The sequence below is a fragment of the Amblyomma americanum genome, chromosome 4 (assembly GCF_052857255.1).
Source record: "Amblyomma americanum isolate KBUSLIRL-KWMA chromosome 4, ASM5285725v1, whole genome shotgun sequence".
NCBI lineage: Eukaryota > Metazoa > Arthropoda > Arachnida > Ixodida > Ixodidae > Amblyomma > Amblyomma americanum.
The window spans coordinates 81,052,297-81,074,451 of record NC_135500.1 but is presented as its reverse complement, the minus strand read 5'-3'; the positions used below and the strand labels follow the sequence as shown (position 1 = coordinate 81,074,451).

The 22,155-nt window shown below is 46.9% G+C and overlaps 1 protein-coding gene across 1 annotated transcript in view; it reads right to left on the bottom strand.

Annotated features, from left to right (window-relative positions):
• Positions 1-22,155, bottom strand: part of LOC144129611 (uncharacterized) — a 42,175-nt gene extending 20,020 nt beyond the window's left edge. The window contains exons 1-5 of the mRNA XM_077663733.1: positions 22,151-22,155; positions 21,372-21,527; positions 14,223-14,378; positions 10,898-11,056; positions 6,263-6,418 (exon numbers count right to left, since the gene is read on the bottom strand). Of these exons, the coding sequence (XP_077519859.1) occupies positions 6,263-6,418; positions 10,898-11,056; positions 14,223-14,378; positions 21,372-21,527; positions 22,151-22,155 (632 nt within the window). The remainder of the gene's footprint in view (positions 1-6,262; positions 6,419-10,897; positions 11,057-14,222; positions 14,379-21,371; positions 21,528-22,150) is intronic.

Here is a 22,155-nt window from a genome sequence, read left to right as displayed (position 1 = left end):
ATATAACAAAGCCAGGACACACCTGTTACACTTTAGGAGGAGCAGAAGAAAGAGGAAAGTGCATGAATCTTTTGCTTTGGTTTTGGATATTAAAAGCACAAAGCTCCAATGAGAAACTTTCTCAGATTTTAAGATGGCTTCAAAATTTCGGCAAAAAGTGGGATTTGAATAACCAAAGCTCCTTAATAGAGACCAGCACGGTGCAGTGCCCGGACCCAGCGAGACATCTGGCTGGCATGATTCCATTCTCTCAAAGGCCTAGTAAAACAGCACGACTTCACTTATGGATGTGAGGACCATACCCTTTGGGGCGGGTTAGTTGCAGGGGTTGCCAAGCTGGATATTTTTTATCTGTATATCTTTCTAACGCCTATTTCAGATTTACAAATACTGTCAACAAATTCACAATTTTTAAGTACACATTTCAATAATTTTACGCTATACGAGCACCTGACCGTGAACGAGAGTCTTTGGGTCCATGCTCTGCATTGAACCCATCAATTCTGTTACCGCATATTACTAGTGCAGATGCACTCACGACGCCCCCGTTGTGGATAAACTATATGACATCCGGTATAATGGTGGTGTTGCGAAAATAACGGCAATAAGAGGAATGTCTTGATGAAGAATCCTCTCAGACGTATTGTGGACGATGACAAACTTTCGCTTAGTTATTCTGTGTGTTGTACTCTTCTACCATTTTGAATGCATCGCAGTGGAATACAAAATTTCACCTTTTTATCTGTAGTATATAATAGATATTATTAAATTATTATATCTTTAAGTCTTTATTATTTAGAACTGCTTAGTTGCATTGTGTTACGGATGTGCTGATGTCCTGTAATATCTTTTTTCCTGTCACATTGTGCCATTCTCACTCCGATTTATTTGGTAAATATACTTCGCATGTCTAGTCTCATTTGGTCATTGAAGTTCCATGGCTGATATAGCCTTTACTTATGTTTGTTATTTTTACCAGTGATGCATGCTCCGTGTTGCCAAGCAAAGGGTTTTGGGCCCAAGTTAAGGTACTGCTGCAGTTGTTGGTTGCCCAGGAGCCTCTTTCTGTTTGAGGGAAATAAAGAATATGTGTGTGCGCATGATTGTGCAAGCGTTTCCATATGAATAGATACCGGCACATTTCATTAAAATGGGTTCTGCTGTTTAATATATTTACCATGCAATGAAAATGTGTAATCTAATGTTCATTTATAGCTGTTGCTACATGTTGTAAGCAACCTGATATCGCTTAAACGGACACTGAGGAGAAATTGAAGTTGGCTTGTATCGATAGAGTACCAGCTCCTAATCACAAAAACGCTGCTCTTACTTAAAACAAAGCTCTTGTAAGGTAGAAAATAGCAAGAACCAAAATACAGGTATCGCCACCACAGGCCAATCTCGCAAGTACAAGCGTGGTCACGCCATATGACAAGAGACGCCACCTTGGAGAAATTTTCCATCCTACTTGGCTTCACGTATCTCTGAAGCTGAAAAAGGTAGGTTGTGCAGATTAATATTGAAGTAAGTTTTGTTTTAAAACCAATAGAGCACTCTTATGACACAAGGAAGGCACGCAAAAGACAACCTGAATGTTGGAAGCAAAGAAAACGGATGCTTGGCGGCGCCACAAGCGGCCAGGAGAGTTTCGATTTTTTATGGCGCTTCGCGTCTATGAGCTTTGCATGCCCCGTGGTTTTGTTTTTGACGCGCTTCGATTTACAAGCGCCGAACAGCAGAGGAACTCCAAGTGCCGCTTCAATTGCTGGTTAACCTTTGAAAGAGCCTGTTAAGGATTGTCAGATGATCGCCACGGTTGATGAAAACCTGTGATGAGACGATGGTCGGTGATCGTACAAGGCAGCACTTGTGTATTCGCACGCTTGCCCGGCGACACATTCGCGCCTGTGCCAGTAGAGTTCAAACTACTTAACGGAAACTGTTTATTAGGGACGGCAGACAAGGTACAAGGCAGTTCAGAAAAATTGGTGATTGCCTAGCTTTATTAGGCCAGGATATACCTAGCGAAAACGCGGAGATTTATGCATCAGAAGAGTGCATTCACTAGATGCGCCTTTATTGACGGCTGTATCATGAGCCGTCGTGGCGGAGCGGCAGCGTATTCCGCCTCACACGCCGAAAGCCCTGGTTCGATTCCGAACCTCGGCACCGGACTTCTTTTTCTTTTATTTAGTGAGTGGGCGGGGGGGGGGGGGTTTCAGTGGCTCCCATGGATGCCGCCGCTGAATACGTTGGTTAGCGGTTAAGCGCAGGCTCTGTTAAGGCGCGTTTATGCTGCGGCGAGGCGCGCGCTCCCTGCACGGCGAAGTCACGTCGGTCAAAGCGAGACCCTCTATACTCCAACTGCGCTTGACCGCCGACGCGTTCGGCGGCTTCGGCGCACTCTGACCGCATTGGCGGGGAGATTGGAGCATGTATCTATTACGCGCCGAGTGCGCCAGCCGCCGCCGGCCCCGCCAGACTGATTTGGCTCCGCGGCGAGGTGCGCGTTATATTCAATAGCTGCGGCAGTTCGGCGGAGCTGTTCTTTTCGAGCTCGGCTATTTTAATCTATTGACAGTACATATCTGAAGGTACATGCAAGTTGGCGAGAGAGCCAGAGCCAGTGGACCCGTTGGATCTAGCGGAAGTCGTTGAAGCGCCATGCGCCGGCTTTGGTTTCACGCCGCCGACTTTAATCGCGACCGCCCTCGAGCACCCATTTTTTTTTGTGGAAAAAAATTAATAAATAACTTGGCTCTTGCACCGTGGGAGACCTCGACGCTGCTTGCTGCGCCGTGCAACCGCTCCGTTCAAGGAATCACAATCCGTTGGCCCCAAAGCCCCGGCCAGCCTCCGATGGGCGCAACGCACTCCTCGCGACACCCCGCACTGGGGTTATGATATTTAGTTTGCAACGGCTGCTCTCTGAGGAAGCAGGAAACCACCTGCCGGCGCCTAACCTAACCGTGTTCCCTCAAAAGCATCGCACGCTCTGTGGGGCAGAGGTCGCTGAAATGCAGGCCAGGGTTTTTGCGAGAACTACGTCGTCGGGTTCGGGAACGGGATCCATCGTAACGCTGGCAAGACGCAGGTGCAAACGTAAACGAAGCAATGGTGGCGACCCCCGATAGATGCCTTCAACGTGCGGCGGCGGTAGCTTTCATTTCGGCAGCTGCTAGACCGCACCGCTAGCCACCAGAAATCACGGAGTCTCCGTTTACGTCACGTTTCACGTCACTCCATTCTGTGTCGTCATAAGAGTTCTCCGTGTCGTCATAAGAGTTCTCGAGTTTGAATCGGAGCGGCGGGAAAAATTTTTTCAACTTCGAATCCGAATTTCTTTGAAATCAATGCATCTTTCGCTCCCGGACAAGCGTCTTACAAAGCCATGAAATGCCGCACTATCAGATATTGCTAATAAAAAAATTTTGATAGGGTTCTCCTCAGTGTCCCTTTAAAGCATTAATGCGCTGGCTCTTTTACTGCAAGAAAACAATTCCTTCGACATTTTTATTTTCTGAGTTGTCTACAGGCCTAAAGACTGTATCTTTTCCTTATTAATCCGGTTCACACCTGCCTTTCTGGCCCTGTGTGCAAAGAATTGTATCTCCCGGTTCTCGTTCATGTAAGCTACTTGTTAGTTATCTGGTTTTATTCTTCCATTGTGAGTATCGGTATTTCCGTGCTAGTGCTTGAGGCGCCGCTATTTTGTGCTCTCTTTTCTTAGCTGTTCATCATACGATATTTTACAATGTGCTTCCCGCACTCCAAACAATGTCCAGCCTGTGTCCATCCTCCCTCTGATTGCCGTAGTTGCCGTTTTGCCCTGGTGACCTAGTGCTAATATCCAGTCAGCCGTGAAGACGCGCATAACTCGCTTCCTCTGTCAGTGGACACCTCAACCACGCTTTTATGTATGCTGTGGTTGTGTATACCTGCGAAAAAACTGCTTTCGTTCAATATTTTGAGCTTTTCAATGCTAAATCGACAGCTATTTTTTTGTTCCTCGATCTTAATCGCTGCCCAAGTGACGTCCCGTGGGTGGATGACAAGAGGCGGCGCTAGCAGCGGAGACTGGATTCAAATGCTCATAGGAGGTGAAGCTGCTTACTGTACTGCATAGCTCCAACGTCTGGTAATGCAACGGCGACCCTGCATTACCCTACTTTATTGACGCAGCTCTGCGTGAGCAATTCAGCAAGTGCGTTGAACTGTTGAAAGCAGAACCGGCGCGGTTCGTAGCGGTCGCTGTGCGGAACCGCAAATAAAATTGGCCCACAGTATGAAACTCCTTCGTCGGGCGACTACAGCATTTTTGCAAGCAGTCAGGGCACGTATATGCTCTGTTTAGGACATTTCGTCTCGTTAGAGAACTTAAGGAGTAATATTTGGCAGAAAAAGGTTTCCTACGAAGTTTAAGGAAATTTTAACTACCAAAATTGCCTCACGTTTTAGAAATTGATGTGGGTTTCATGGTGCTGAATGAGGAAAAGTGCCTTAAGTCAGAATTCTCCTGACATATTGAGGGAATTTGCGGTTACGCATTAGAACATCGCTGTCGTAGGGTGAAGGAGCGATAACGATGTCATGTTTTTGTTTTTTTAACATTATACTAATGTCTTTCTCTCTTGTCTCGTGAAGAGGTTTGATACCCTTAAGTGTGCTGTTATTTTCTTGAAAATGATTGTTTTTTTGTAAACATGATTTGCCCTCTAGTCACCAGTGCCCAGATGTGTAAGCCGGGGTGTAGGCCTCGTCAGGAAGCACGCTCTGTCTGCCTCCTTTTGCCTCTCCCCGGGGGCATATTGTAATATGGCCAAATAAACTTTCAATCAAAAAAATTAAATAAGAATGAGGGTCGGAAACATGGCACAAAATGAATCGGTACGGAGCTGCACTACGAAGGCCAAGAATCCGCAGTGAACCGCCACGTTATGATGACGAGGCCATTAATGGTAGGAAGCATGTCGCAGAGCCGACTCTTAAAATAAATGAGACGATGCAACCTGGTTTTACGAAAGCAGAAAGAAAAAAGGGCGGACTTTGAACACACACGTAACAACCTCAATTCTTCCCCACATTACACTCCAGCCATTGGCCTCGCTGCATACTGAGACCGGGTTCCGAGCTGCCTCCACCTGTACATGTTCTACACATGTGTACTCCTGGCCCCGAGGCCCAACCTGGGCTCAGCAACCTGGCACCGCGGCGCTGCTGGATCGCGGACGGCGACCACATCTCCCACCTGTGAGGGTTCTCAAATCATATCCTGTCAGCCACAGGAGGAGAAAACACCCACAGAAATAGTGCCTACATGGGCGACGTCATCGTGTGCCTGTTTGTAACCTCCCCGTTCTCCTGGCCGGGTGCATGACGAGTCTGACCAGTGGGGCATGCTTCTGGTGATTGCAGAGGGGTTAGTGGGGCCTCATGTGTGGGGCAGCTCTCCATGTACGTTCCTCGGCGTTTAGCACACAATTGATAACAGCGAATTCTTACGGTTTAACAGTCGGCAGAGAGGATTAGGACTACTTATGTGTGCGAAGGCGTAAACTCGCCTGCTCACTATGTGAGGCCAGTCACCGCGCGCTGCGCTCCGATTTAACCGAATTGAATGCAGCTGGCGGCTCTACGTCTGTATGGCCGTATACGTATCCGCCGCCGCTACACCGCCGCTCCCCTTCTGATCTGCGTGCAAACTTGTTGAAGGTAGTCGCCACCGTACCGCGACCCGCACTCCGTCCGAGTGGTATGACGCGATCTCTATTGAGTTATCACCCATATATACAGAATTGGTCTTTCCGTAATTATCATTCATAGATTCCTGGGAGTCCTCATACCACTCCTTTCGCAGTGGTGCTGCGGTTAAGCGGTGCGTCATTGCCCTTGGATGGGAGATGCTGGCACCAGTGAGATGTGTGCGATTCAAGTTGCTCTTTCCTAGCAACCTCGAGCGAACAATCATTAATATAACCACCACCTGCCAGGTAGCACGAGGACGACATCTTTTACGGGTACCATGGAGTGTCGAGAACGTCATTTAAGTCGACCGTTCATGGAGGGTGTATTGCGAGTAATTATTGGAACAGCTGAATTTCAACAAAGTGGCTCAATAATGTTTCATATTTGGCCCTTCCTGCAACAGGTCACAGTCGTCGCGCCCCCTAGAACACGATAAGAGCCAAGAGAAAAGATCGTGTGCACAGCGGAGGGCGTCGTGCGCGTACGTGCCACACGACAAATGAAATGGAAGCCTTGCCTGGAAGTTCCGCTGGCCGCGCTAGCCCCTTTTTTCTCGCCTGCGCTGCGAGAACTCCGGTCTTCTTTCCTTTCACCTCGGCCTTTAGTGGCACGGGAGTCTCCGGTTTTCGATGCTGTTGAATCCTCTGAGGGTGATTCTCCATCCACGGGAGACCTGCGATGGACCGAAAAGCATTCCTCTCAGCTTGGATACCGGCTGTGGGTTGAAGCCTAATGCCGGATTGTGTTCGGCGACTTAACAACGTGTGTCGATGAGGTGACCGCCCGCTTCATGAAATCGTTTCCGCCAATTACAATGTCATTCATGCGCGCGGTAACCAAAAGCGCGCTAATCTTATGCTAATTGCCTCTAGATATCCAAACCACAAAACAACATTGAAAAAGTTTCTCACACTTCAAGATCGCTTCAAGGTTTCGGCACAAAGGAGGATTAATGCGCACCCATCGGTCGAAATACGTAAAAAATACGCGTTTTTAGCGCAAAATAGGGAATAAAATTATTGAATTTTCCATCCCAATTCGCTTAATATTTTTCATCGTTTTCTACGTTGGCCAACAAGGAGGCAACTTCCTTTCATGTACAGGGTCAGGATTGCTGGCAGCACTTGCACGGAGGGTGGAAAGGAAGGATGGACGATCTGATTTGCAATATGCGTAGAGTAAAGTTTTTGTTGAAAGAAAGAGAGTTTATTGTAGTTTTTCCTGCAAAAATATTTCGCTACAAGGAGGGGATATGTTATGCCTTACGCACGAATGATACAATTAGAACCTTGCCAACAGATCATGGAGCTTGCTTGGGTCATGCTTTTCACTACAAGAGCATCGCTATTTTTCATTTTTCTTTTATCACATGGCTTCGACAGATGCAAAGCAACATAAAATCCAGGATACACCGGGCACATTTCAGAGGATTTGGACAATAAAGCTCGTTATTCGAGACTAGAATCGCCACGTACCCCGCCCAGTGTGAGACATCTGGCTGGCAGGACACCGTTCTCTCAAAGGCATAGTACCAGTCTGATTTCATTGATTGATGTTAGGGGCATACCCTTTGTGGCGGGTTAGTGGCGGATGCCGCCAGGCTGGGTATTTTATTTCTGCATGTTTGTGTAACCACTGTCTGTAACTTACCAATACTATCTACAAATTCACAATATTTAGATATACATTCTAATGATTGCATGCTATGTCAACATCTAACCCTCAACTAGTATCTTTGGGTCCATGCTCTGTATTGAGCGAATCAATTCTGCTGCTGATTTTACTAGTGCAGATGCACTTCCTACACCTTTGTCATGGATGCACCTTAGGACATCAGGTATATAGATAGTGGTGCGAAAATACCGGCCGTAAATTGAATGTCTTGATGAGGAATTTTCTGAGACGCATAGTGGCTGATAGTAGTTCATTCTCTTAATTATTGCGTGTTGTGTACTCTTCTGTCATTCTGAATGTACCGCAGTTGAGTACAAAATTTCGCCTTCCTATCTGCTGTATCTGCTAGAGATCATTTATCTTATTATGTCCTCAGGTCTTTATTGTATAAAACTGCTTAAATGCTTGTGTGTTTGATGTCTGCTAATGATGCCCTGTATTGTCTCTCTTTGATATCGTATTGTGCTATTTTCACCCCTGTTTATTTGGTAGAAATACATCACTTGCCTCCTTTCTACTGCCCATTGAAGTTACTTGGATTATATAGCCTCACCCTATGCTTTGTTATTTTTATCAGTTGTGTATGATGTCTGTTGCCAAGTAAAGGGCTTCGGGCCTAGTCAGGCTACTGTCGCGGTATCGTTTTGCATAGGAGCCTCTTTCTCTCTTAGGGAATAAAAAATTGTGTGTGTGTGTGTGTGTATGTGTGTGTGTGTGTGTGTATGTGTGTGTGTGTGTGTGTGTGCGTATGATTGCACAAGCGTTTACATCTGGATAGATACTTTCACATTTCAGCAAAGCGTGTCCCACTGTTTCCTAGATTTATCATGCACTGCAAATGTGTAATCCAAGGTTCATTTATCACTGTAGCTACGTTTTGTAAGGCAACCTGATATCGCTTAAAGCTTTAATGTAAGAAAACAATTCAATATAGATTTTTATTTTACGAGATCTATAGAGACCTAGAGCCTGTGTCTTTTCCTTGAAACTAATCTGGTTCACACCTTCTCCCTTTCTGACCTTGTTTGTAAAGATATGCATTTCCCCGCTCTGGTTTTCTCTAAGCTTACTGGTAGTTTCCTGGTTCTCTTCTTCCCTTGTGAGTATCGCAATCTCTGCACAAGTGCTTAAGTGCTGTAAGCGCCGATATTTTGTCTTGTGTTTTTCTTAGCTGTTCATCATTCGATATTTTACAATGTGCTTCCCGCACTCCAAACGATGTCCAGCCGGTTTCCATCCTCCCTCTGGGCTAACTTAATTGCTGTTTTGCCGTGGACCTAGTGCTTGTCTCCAATAAGCCGCGAAGACGCGCTTAACTAGCTTCCTGGATCAGTGGACACCTTAACCACGCTTTCAGGTACGCGGCGGTTGTGTCCACCTGCAAAAAAACTGTGCTTTCGCTTAATGTTTCGAGCTTTGCAATGCTAAACCGCCAGCCATTTTCTTTCTCGGTTTTAATCGCTGTTCACGCGACGTCCCGGGGCTGGATGATAACAGGCGGCGCTAGTAGCGGACGCTGGAAGGAAATGCTCATAGGAGACGAAGCTGTTTACTGCGCTGCATAGCTTCAACGTCTGGTAATGCAGAGGCGACCCTGCATTACTTTAACTTAATGACGCAGCTCTGCGGCTTACATTCGTGAGCAAGTGCGTTGACCTGTTAAAAGCACATCCGGCGAGGTTCGTAGCGGTCGCTGCGCAAAACCGCCAATAAATTTGGCCCATAGTATGAAACTCCCTCGTCGGGCGACTACGCCATGTTAGCAAGCAGTCGCGGCACCGTGATGCTCTGTTCAGGACATTTCGTCTAGTTAGACAACTTAAGGCGTAATATTTGGCGGAAAAATGCTTCCTACGAAGTTTAAGGAAATTTTAAGGAACAAAATTGCCTCACGTTTTAGAACTTGATGTGTTTCATGGTTCTGAATGAAAAAAGGGCCAGGAATCAGAATTCTCCGGTCATATTGAGGGAATTTTCGGTTACACATTAGAACATAGCTGTAGTAGCGGGAAGGAGCGAAAATAGAATAAGAATGAGGGTCGGAAAAATGGCACAAAATACCTGGGTTCAGAGCTGCACTACGAAGGCGAAGAATGCGCAGTAAACAGCCATGTTATTATGACGAGGCCATTAATAGAAGAAAGCCTATCGCAGAGCCGACTCTTAAAATAAATGAAACGATGCAACGTGCTTTTACGAAACCAAAAAGAAAAAGTGCGGACAGGGATCACACACGTAACCACCTCCAATTATCCCCACTTTGCACTCCAGCGATTGGCCTCGCTGCATACCGACTCGACTGGGGCCAGGTTCCGAGCTGCTTCCACAAGTACATGTTCTACAGCCGTGCATTCCCGACCCCGAGGCCCAACCTCGGCTCAGCCAACCTGGCACCGCGGTGCTGCTGGATCGCGGACGGCTGCCACATCTCCCACCTGTGAGGGTTCTGAAATCATATCCTGTCGGCTACAGGAGTAGAAAACATCCATGGTAATAGCGCCTACATGGGCGACGTCAACCTGCGTTTGTTTAGGACCTCGTCGCTTGGATGGAAGACTTGCCACCTGCCAGCTACCCTGACCGAGTGCATCACGAGTCTGTCTAGTGGGCCATGCTTGTGGTTATCGCAGAAGGGTTAGCGGGGCCTTATGTGCGGGGCAGCACTCCATGTACGTTCCTCGGCGTTTAGCAGACAATTGATAACAGGGAATGCTTACGGTCTAAAAGTCGGCAGAGAGGCTTAATACTGCTTATGCATGAGAAGGCGTAAACTCGCCTTCTATGTGAGGCCGATCACCGCGCGCTCCGCTCTGATGTGACCGAATTCAACGCAGCTGGCGGCTCTACGTCTGTATGGCCGTATGCGTATCCACCGCCGCTACATCGCCTCACCCCTTCTGTTCTGCGCTCAAACTTCTTGAAGGTAGTCGCCACCCTACCACGACCCGCACTCTGTCTGAGGGGTACGACGCGATCTCTAATGAGTTATCGCCCATATATACAGAATTGGTCTTTCCGCAATTAATATTCATAGATCCGTGGGAGTCCTCATACCACTCCTGTCGCAGTGGTGCTGCGGTTAAGTGGCGCGTCATTGCCCTGGGATGGCAAGTGCTGGCACCAGTGAATGTGTGCAATTCAGGTTGCTCTTTCCTAGCAACCTCGCGCGAACAATCATTAATTTAACCACCACCTGCCAGGTTGCACGAGGATTCCATCTTTTACGCGTGCCATCGAGTGTCGCCAACAGGGAGTCAATTTAACGAGTCCATTTTTAAAGAATGTACTTCGTGTGATTGCTTGAACATATAAATTAAAAAAATGTGCCTGAGTAGTCTTTCAAATCTGGCCCGTCCTGCAATACATCATATTCATCAGGCCCCCTAAAACACGACATGAGAAAAGAGGAAACTTCCTGGGCACTGCGCAGGGCATCGTACGCGTGCGTGCAATGTGACATGTGAAATCGAAACCTTGCCTGGAAGTTCGCCTTGCAGTGCTAGCACTTTTTTTCTCGCTTGCGCTGCTTCGAGAACTCCGGGCTCCTTTCCTTTCATCTCGGCCTTCAGTGGCACGGGAGTCCCCGATTTTCGATTCTGTGGAATCCTCTGCGGCTGCTTCTCCATCCACGGGAGACCTGTGAAGGACCGAAAAGCATGCCTCTGAGCTGGGATACCAGCTGTGGTTTGAAGCCTAACGCCGCATAGTGTCCGGCGACTTAAACACGTGTGTGGATGAGGTGGCCACCCGCTTCATGAAATCGTTTCTGCCATTGCAGTGTCTTTGATGTGCACGGTAACTAAAAGAGCTCGAATCTTTTGCTAATTGCCTCTTGATATCCAAACCAGAAAGCTACAGAGAAGAAGTTGCTGACACTTTAATATCGCTTCAAGATTTCGGCAAAAAGGTGGATTAATGCACACCCATTGGTCAATATAGGCAAAGAGGTTCATGTTTGTTGTGTAAAACCAGGTCCAAAATCACTAATTTTCTTTGGCAAGTTGCTTAAAATCGTTCTACGCCGTCTTTAGGGCGGACGCTAATAAAACCGCAGTTAAATTATATTTGTAAGACCCATGATAAAGCGCTTCCCTTTTCAGCACAATTGGTACTAACACTTTATTTAGGTTTTTTTATACAAAAAATACCGCTTCAAGGAGGCGGATATTTTACGCCTTACGCAAGAATGACATAAAAAAAGTCTGTTCTGCGCGACATTCGAACTTTGCCATTGCAGAGCCTGGAGCTTGCTTGAGTGACACTTTACACCACACAACCATCGCTGTTGCCTTTATTCCTTTCATCGTACTGCTTCGACAGATCAAAAGAAATATAACAAAGCCATGGCACACCGGTTACATTTTAGGAGGAGCAGAAGAAGGAAGAAAGCGCACAAATCTTTTGATTTGCCCTTAGATATTCATACCACAAAGCTCCAGTGAGAAACTTTCTCAGATTTTAAAATGGCTTGAAGACTTCGGCAAAATTAGGATTTGAATAACCAAAGCTAGTTAATCGAGGCAAGCACGGTCCAGTACCCGGACCCTGTGAGACATCTGGCTGGCATGATTCCATTCACTCAAAAGCAGAGTACCACAGCATGGTTTCACTGATTGACGATAGGGCTCTACCCTTTGAGGCGGGCTAGTGGCGGGTGTCGCCAGGCTGGGTATTTCGTATCAGTAAGATAGAAATCATGGTTAGAAAAATATACAAATATAATCAACAAGTTCACAACTTTTAAATACACAATCCTAATACTTTTATGCTACAACAACATGTGATCGTAAACTAGTGTATTTGGGTCTATTCTCTGCTTTGAACCCGCCAATTCTGCAGCCATATTACTAGTGCAGATGCACTGACGACACACCCGTTATGATGGAAATATATGACATCGCGTATAATGATCGTGCTGAGAAAATAACGGCCATAAGAGGAATGTCTTGATAAAGAATCCTCTCAGACGTACGTTGCACGATGACAGTTTTTCTCTTAATTATTTTGTGTGGTGTACTCTTCTACCAGACTGAAAGCATCACCGTTGAATACAGAATTTCTCCTTCCTATCTGTAGTATCTCAAAAGGATCATTTATGTTATTTAGTCCTCAGGTCTATGTTATTCAAAAGTGCTTAGTTGCATTGTGTTACTCATGTGTGATAATTATGTCCTGTAATGTCGCTTTTTCCTGTCACATTGTGCTTTTTCACTGTGATTTATTTGGTAGAAATACTTCACATGTCTCGTCTCTATTGCCCTTTGAACTTTCATGGCTGATATAGCATTACCCTATACTTTGTTATTTTTACGAGTGATGTATGTTCTCTGTTGCCAACCTACGGACTTCGGCCCTAGTCAAGCCACTGGCGCAGTGCTGGTTGCCCAGGAGCATCTTTCTGTCTCAGGGAAATAAAGAAAGTGCGTGTACGTATGATTGTGCAAGCCTTTCCATATGGATAGATACTGCCCGATTTCAGCAAAATGTTATCTGCTGTTTCCTTGATTTAGCATTGCACTGCAAATGTGTAATCTAAGGTTCATTTATTATTGCACCTACGTGTTGTAAGGCAACCTGATATCGCTTAAAGCATTAATGCGGTGGCCCTTTTAATGTAAGAAAACAATTCCTTCTAGAGTGTTATTTTGCGAGTTCTCTACAGGCCTAATGGCTTTATCTTTCCCTTGAAACTAATCCAGTTCACACCTTCTTCCTTTCTGACCCTGTGTGTAAAGAACTGTACATCTCCCCCCCTGTGGAGGTTCTAAAATCATATTCTGTCGGCTACAGGAGGAGGAAACACCCACGGAAATAGTGCCTACATGGGCGACATCATCGTGTGGCTATTTTGAACCTTGTCGCCAGGATGATGGGCTCGCCACCTGCCAGTTCTCCTGGCCGGATGCATCACGAGTCTGACTAGTGGGCCATGCTTCTGATATCGTAGAGGGGCTAGTGGGGCCTAATGTGAGGGGGTTTCTCTCCATGAATGTTTGTGGGCATTTAGCAGAATTGATAACAGCAAATGCCCACTGTCTAAGAGTCGGCGGAGAGGCTTAAGAATGCTTATGTGCGAGAAGGCATAAACTCGCCTGCTCACTTTGTGAGGCCAGTGGCCGCGCGCTGCTTTGCGATGTGACCGAATTCAACGGAGCTGGCGGCTCTGCGTCTGTATGGCCGTATACGTGTTCGCCGCAGCTACACCGCAGCACTCCTTCTGATCTGCGCGCTAACTTCGTGAAGGCGGTCGCCACTCTATACCGCAACCTGCGGTCTGGCGGAGGGGTATGACGCGATCACTAATGAGTTATCGCCCATATATGCAGAATTGGTCTTTCTGTACTTAATATTCATGGATCCCTCGCAGTCCTCTACCACTCCTGGCGCAAAAGTGCAGCGGTTAAGCGTTGCGTCATTGCCCAGGGGTGGCAGGTGCTGGCACCAGTGGAATGTGTGCGATTCAGGTTGCTCTTTCCTAACAACCTGGTGCGAACAATCATTAATTCAACCACCACCTGCCATGTAGCCGGAGGACGCCATCTTTTACTGGTACCATCGAATGTCGACAACAAGCACTCAATTTAAGGCTTCCATTCTTGAAGGGTATAATACATGTGATTTCTTGAACATGCCAATTTAAAAAAAAATGTGGCTGAGTGATCTTTCAAATCTGGCCCGTCCTGCAGTATGTCATAGTCATCGCGCCCCCTAAAACACGACATGAGAAAAGAGGAAACTTCCTGGGCACAGCGCAGGGCATCGTGCGCGTACGTGCCACACGAAAATTGAAATGGAAGCCTTGCCTGGAAGTTCCGCTGGCCGCGCTAGCCCTTTTTTTCTCGCCTGCGCTGCGAGAACTCCGGTCTTCTTTCCTTTCATCTCGGCCTTTAGTGGCACGGGAGTCTCCGGTTTGCGATACTGTGGAATCCTCTGCGGGTGATTCTACATCCACGGGAGACCTGCGATGGACCGAAAAGCATTCCTCTCAGCTTGGATACCGGCTGTGGGAAACGAGGTCCAGAATGACTGAATTTTCATTCGCAAGCTGCTTAAAATCGTTCAACACCGTCTTTAGGGCGGACGTTAATCAAACCGCAGTTAAAATATATTTATGAGACCCATTTTAAAGGGCTTCCCTTTTCGGCCACACTGGCACTGGGACCGGTTTATGGAACAAGGCCCTATTCTAAACTCTTGTAAGTACAAACTCCAAGCCCGCCCTACATATTAAAAATGTGAAGCTCTAGCTTTAACCAAATCTAATGCTTGGTTAGAATGAAGCAGCGTCACACAGGATCCTCACCACATGACCTGGCTTTTAATGTTCTGAAAAGCAGGCAATTTCCTTTCATGTACAGGGTCGCAGTTGCTGGCAACACTTGAACGCAGGGTGGAAGGAAAGGATGGGCGATCTGATTTGCATTATGCATGGAGTCAAGGTTTTGTTGAGAGTTTATTGCGGTTTTTATACAAAAAATACCGCATCAAGGAGGCGGTTAATTTACGCCTTACGCACGAATGACACAAAAAAAAGTGTTTTGCGCGACATTTGAACTTTGCCATTACAGAGCCTGGAGCTTGCTTGAGGGGTACTTTACATCACACGACCATCGCTGTTGTCTTTTTTCATTTCATCATATTGTTTCGACAAATCAAAAGGAATATAACAAAGCCAGGACACACCTGTTACACTTTAGGAGGAGCAGAAGAAAGAGGAAAGCGCATGAATCTTTTGCTTTGGTTTTGGATATTAAAAGGACAAAGCTCCAATGAGAAACTTTCCCAGATTTTAAGATGGCTTCAAAATTTCGGCAAAAAGTGGGATTTGAATAACCAAAGCTCCTTAATAGAGACCAGCACGGTGCAGTGCCCGGACCCAGCGAGACATCTGGCTGGCATGATTCCATTCTCTCAAAGGCCTAGTAAAACAGCACGACTTCACTTATGGATGTGAGGACCATACCCTTTGGGGCGGGTTAGTTGCAGGGGTTGCCAAGCTGAATATTTTTTATCTGTATATCTTTCTAATGCCTATTTCAGATTTACAAATACTGTCAACAAATTCACAATTTTTAAGTACACATTTCAATAATTTTACGCTATACGAGCACCTGACCGTGAACGAGAGTCTTTGGGTCCATGCTCTGCATTGAACCCATCAATTCTGTTACCGCATATTACTAGTGCAGATGCACTCACGACGCCCCCGTTGTGGATAAACTATATGACATCCGGTATAATGGTGGTGTTGCGAAAATAACGGCAATAAGAGGAATGTCTTGATGAAGAATCCTCTCAGACGTATTGTGGACGATGACAATCTTTCGCTTAGTTATTCTGTGTGTTGTACTCTTCTACCATTTTGAATGCATCGCAGTGGAATACAAAATTTCACCTTTTTATCTGTAGTATATAATAGATATTATTAAATTATTATATCTTTAAGTCTTTATTATTTAGAACTGCTTAGTTGCATTGTGTTACGGATGTGCTGATGTCCTGTAATATCTTTTTTCCTGTCACATTGTGCCATTCTCACTCCGATTTATTTGGTAAATATACTTCGCATGTCTAGTCTCATTTGGTCATTGAAGTTCCATGGCTGATATAGCCTTTACTTATGTTTGTTATTTTTACCAGTGATGCATGCTCCGTGTTGCCAAGCAAAGGGTTTTGGGCCCAAGTTAAGGTACTGCTGCAGTTGTCGGTTGCCCAGGAGCCTCTTTCTGTTTGAGGGAAATAAAGAATATGTGTGTGCGCATGATTGTGCAAGCGTTTCCATATGAATAGATACCGGCACATTTCATTAAAATGGGTTCTGCTGTTTAATATATTTACCATGCAATGAAAATGTGTAATCTAATGTTCATTTATAGCTGTAGCTACATGTTGTAAGCAACCTGATATCGCTTAAACGGACACTGAGGAGAAATTGAAGTTGGCTTGTATCGATAGAGTACCAGCTCCTAATCACAAAAACGCCGCTCTTACTTAAAACAAAGCTCTTGTAAGGTAGAAAATAGCAAGAACCAAAATACAGGTATCGCCACCACAGGCCAATCTCGCAAGTACAAGCGTGGTCACGCCATATGACAAGAGACGCTACCTTGGAGGAATTTTCCATCCTACTTGGCTTCACGTATCTCTGAGGCTGAAAAAGGTAGGTTGCGCATATTAATATTGAAGTAAGTTTTGTTTTAAAACCAATAGAGCACTCTTATGACACAAGGAAGGCACGCAAAAGACAACCTGAATGTTGGAAGCAAAGAAAACGGATGCTTGGCGGCGCCACAAGCGGCCAGGAGAGTTTCGATTTTTTATGGCGCTTCGCGTCTATGAGCTTTGCATGCCCCGTGGTTTTGTTTTTGACGCGCTTCGATTTACAAGCGCCGAACAGCAGAGGAACTCCAAGTGCCGCTTCAATTGCTGGTTAACCTTTGAAAGAGCCTGTTAAGGATTGTCAGATGATCGCCACGGTTGATGAAAACCTGTGATGAGACGATGATCGGTGATCGTACAAGGCAGCACTTGTGTATTCGCACGCTTGCCCGGCGACACATTCGCGCCTGTGCCAGTAGAGTTCAAACTACTTAACGGAAACTGTTTATTAGGGACGGGAGACAAGGTACAAGGCAGTTCAGAAAAATTGGTGATTGCCTAGCTTTATTAGGCCAGGATATACCTAGCGAAAACGCGGAGATTTATGCATCAGAAGAGTGCATTCACTAGATGCGCCTTTATTGACGGCTGTATCATGAGCCGTCGTGGCGGAGCGGCAGCGTATTCCGCCTCACACGCCGAAAGCCCTGGTTCGATTCCGAACCTCGGCACCGGACTTCTTTTTCTTTTATTTAGTGAGTGGGCGGGGGGGGGGGGGGGTTTCAGTGGCTCCCATGGATGCCGCCGCTGAATACGTTGGTTAGCGGTTAAGCGCAGGCTCTGTTAAGGCGCGTTTATGCCGCGGCGAGGCGCGCGCTCCCTGCACGGCGAAGTCACGTCGGTCAAAGCGAGACCCTCTATACTCCAACTGCGCTTGACCGCCGACGCGTTCGGCGGCTTCGGCGCACTCTGACCGCATTGGCGGGGAGATTGGAGCATGTATCTATTACGCGCCGAGTGCGCCAGCCGCCGCCGGCCCCGCCAGACTGATTTGGCTCCGCGGCGAGGTGCGCGTTATATTCAATAGCTGCGGCAGTTCGGCGGAGCTGTTCTTTTCGAGCTCGGCTATTTTAATCTATTGACAGTACATATCTGAAGGTACATGCAAGTTGGCGAGAGAGCCAGAGCCAGTGGACCCGTTGGATCTAGCGGAAGTCGTTGAAGCGCCATGCGCCGGCTTTGGTTTCACGCCGCCGACTTTAATCGCGACCGCCCTCGAGCATCCATTTTTTTTGTGGAAAAAAATTAATAAATAACTTGGCTCTTGCAACCGTGGGAGACCTCGACGCTGCTTGCTGCGCCGTGCAACCGCTCCGTTCAAGGAATCACAATCCGTTGGCCCCAAAGCCCCGGCCAGCCTCCGATGGGCGCAACGCACTCCTCGCGACACCCCGCACTGGGGTTATGATATTTAGTTTGCAACGGCTGCTCTCTGAGGAAGCAGGAAACCACCTGCCGGCGCCTAACCTAACCGTGTTCCCTCAAAAGCATCGCACGCTCTGTGGGGCAGAGGTCGCTGAAATGCAGGCCAGGGTTTTTGCGAGAACTACGTCGTCGGGTTCGGGAACGGGATCCATCGTAACGCTGGCAAGACGCCGGTGCAAACGTAAATGAAGCAATGGTGGCGACCCCCGATAGATGCCTTCAACGTGCGGCGGCGGTAGCTTTCATTTCGGCAGCTGCTAGACCGCACCGCTAGCCACTAGAAATCACGGAGTCTCCGTTTACGTCACGTTTCACGTCACTCCATTCTGTGTCGTCATAAGAGTTCTCCGTGTCGTCATAAGAGTTCTCGAGTTTGAATCGGAGCGGCGGGAAAAATTTTTTCAACTTCGAATCCGAATTTCTTTGAAATCAATGCATCTTTCGCTCCCGGACAAGCGTCTTACAAAGCCATGAAATGCCGCACTATCAGATATTGCTAATAAAAAAATTTTGATAGGGTTCTCCTCAGTGTCCCTTTAAAGCATTAATGCGCTGGCTCTTTTACTGCAAGAAAACAATTCCTTCGACATTTTTATTTTCTGAGTTGTCTACAGGCCTAAAGACTGTATCTTTTCCTTATTAATCCGGTTCACACCTGCCTTTCTGGCCCTGTGTGCAAAGAATTGTATCTCCCGGTTCTCGTTCATGTAAGCTACTTGTTAGTTATCTGGTTTTATTCTTCCATTGTGAGTATCGGTATTTCCGTGCTAGTGCTTGAGGCGCCGCTATTTTGTGCTCTCTTTTCTTAGCTGTTCATCATACGATATTTTACAATGTGCTTCCCGCACTCCAAACAATGTCCAGCCTGTGTCCATCCTCCCTCTGATTGCCGTAGTTGCCGTTTTGCCCTGGTGACCTAGTGCTAATATCCAGTCAGCCGTGAAGACGCGCATAACTCGCTTCCTCTGTCAGTGGACACCTCAACCACGCTTTTATGTATGCTGTGGTTGTGTATACCTGCGAAAAAACTGCTTTCGTTCAATATTTTGAGCTTTTCAATGCTAAATCGACAGCTATTTTTTTGTTCCTCGATCTTAATCGCTGCCCAAGTGACGTCCCGTGGGTGGATGACAAGAGGCGGCGCTAGCAGCGGAGACTGGATTCAAATGCTCATAGGAGGTGAAGCTGCTTACTGTACTGCATAGCTCCAACGTCTGGTAATGCAACGGCGACCCTGCATTACCCTACTTTATTGACGCAGCTCTGCGTGAGCAATTCAGCAAGTGCGTTGAACTGTTGAAAGCAGAACCGGCGCGGTTCGTAGCGGTCGCTGTGCGGAACCGCAAATAAAATTGGCCCACAGTATGAAACTCCTTCGTCGGGCGACTACAGCATTTTTGCAAGCAGTCAGGGCAGGTATATGCTCTGTTTAGGACATTTCGTCTCGTTAGAGAACTTAAGGAGTAATATTTGGCAGAAAAAGGTTTCCTATGAAGTTTAAGGAAATTTTAACTACCAAAATTGCCTCACGTTTTAGAAATTGATGTGGGTTTCATGGTGCTGAATGAGGAAAAGTGCCTTAAGTCAGAATTCTCCTGACATATTGAGGGAATTTGCGGTTACGCATTAGAACATCGCTGTCGTAGGGTGAAGGAGCGATAACGATGTCATGTTTTTGTTTTTTTAACATTATACTAATGTCTTTCTCTCTTGTCTCGTGAAGAGGTTTGATACCCTTAAGTGTGCTGTTATTTTCTTGAAAATGATTGTTTTTTTGTAAACATGATTTGCCCTCTAGTCACCAGTGCCCAGATGTGTAAGCCGGGGTGTAGGCCTCGTCAGGAAGCACGCTCTGTCTGCCTCCTTTTGCCTCTCCCCGGGGGCATATTGTAATATGGCCAAATAAACTTTCAATCAAAAAAATAAATAAGAATGAGGGTCGGAAACATGGCACAAAATGAATCGGTACGGAGCTGCACTACGAAGGCCAAGAATCCGCAGTGAACCGCCACGTTATGATGACGAGGCCAATAATGGTAGGAAGCATGTCGCAGAGCCGACTCTTAAAATAAATGAGACGAAGCAACCTGGTTTTACGAAAGCAAAAAGAAAAAAGGGCGGACTTTGAACACACACGTAACAACCTCAATTCTTCCTCACATTACACTCCAGCCATTGGCCTCGCTGCATACTGAGACCGGGTTCCGAGCTGCCTCCACCTGTACATGTTCTACACATGTGTACTCCAGGCCCCGAGGCCCAACCTGGGCTCAGCAACCTGGCACCGCGGCGCTGCTGGATCGCGGACGGCGACCACATCTCCCACCTGTGAGGGTTCTCAAATCATATCCTGTCAGCCACAGGAGGAGAAAACACCCACAGAAATAGTGCCTACATAGGCGACGTCATCGTGTGCCTGTTTGTAACCTCCTCTCCAGGATGGAGGACTCGCCACCTCCCCGTTCTCCTGGCCGGGTGCATGACGAGTCTGACCAGTGGGGCATGCTTCTGGTGATTGCAGAGGGGTTAGTGGGGCCTCATGTGTGGGGCAGCTCTCCATGTACGTTCCTCGGCGTTTAGCACACAATTGATAACAGCGAATTCTTACGGTTTAACAGTCGGCAGAGAGGATTAAGACTACTTATGTGTGCGAAGGCGTAAACTCGCCTGCTCACTATGTGAGGCCAGTCACCGCGCGCTGCGCTCCGATTTAACCGAATTGAATGCAGCTGGCGGCTCTACGTCTGTATGGCCGTATACGTATCCGCCGCCGCTACACCGCCGCTCCCCTTCTGATCTTCGTGCAAACTTGTTGAAGGTAGTCGCCACCGTACCGCGACCCGCACTCCGTCCGAGTGGTATGACGCGATCTCTATTGAGTTATCACCCATATATACAGAATTGGTCTTTCCGTAATTATTATTCATAGATTCCTGGGAGTCCTCATACCACTCCTTTCGCAGTGGTGCTGCGGTTAAGCGGTGCGTCATTGCCCTTGGATGGGAGATGCTGGCACCAGTGAGATGTGTGCGATTCAAGTTGCTCTTTCCTAGCAACCTCGAGCGAACAATCATTAATATAACCCCCACCTGCCAGGTAGCACGAGGACGACATCTTTTATGGGTACCATGGAGTGTCGAGAACGTCATTTAAGTCGACCGTTCATGGAGGGTGTATTGCGAGTAATTATTGGAACAGCTGAATTTCAACAAAGTGGCTCAACAATGTTTCATATTTGGCCCTTCCTGCAACAGGTCACAGTCGTCGCGCCCCCTAGAACACGATAAGAGCCAAGAGAAAAGATCGTGTGCACAGCGGAGGGCGTCGTGCGCGTACGTGCCCCACGACAAATGAAATGGAAGCCTTGCCTGGAAGTTCCGCTGGCCGCGCTAGCCCCTTTTTTCTCGCCTGCGCTGCGAGAACTCCGGTCTTCTTTCCTTTCACCTCGGCCTTTAGTGGCACGGGAGTCTCCGGTTTTCGATGCTGTTGAATCCTCTGCGGGTGATTCTCCATCCACGGGAGACCTGCGATGGACCGAAAAGCATTCCTCTCAGCTTGGATACCGGCTGTGGGTTGAAGTCTAATGCCGGATTGTGTTCGGCAACTTAACAACGTGTGTCGGTGAGGTTACCGCCTGCTTCATGAAATCGTTTCTGTCATTACAATGTCTTTCATGCGCGCGGTAACCAAAAGCGCGCTAATCTTATGCTAATTGCCTCTAGAGATCTAAACCACAAAGCTACATTGAAAAAGTTTTTCACACTTCAAGATTGCTTCAAGGTTTTGGCACAAAGGAGGATTAATGCGCACCCATTGGTCGGAATACGTTAAAAATTACGCGTTTTAGCGCAAAATGAGGAATAAAATGATTGAATTTCCATCGCAATTTGCCTAATATTGTTCAACAACGTTTTTAGCGGTGATGTTATTGAAACCGCAGTTAAAAACTTTTTTTCGAGACCTATAATAAAGTGCTTTCTTTTTCAACCCAGTTGGTACTGCGACATGCTTACGGAACCAGTTTCTATTCCAAACTCTTGAAAGTACAAAACTGCTAGCCCGCCCTACATATTAAAAATAGGAAGCCTTAGCTTTAATCTAATCTAAAGCTTGGTAAGAATGAAGGAGCGTCACGCACGATCCTCACCGCAT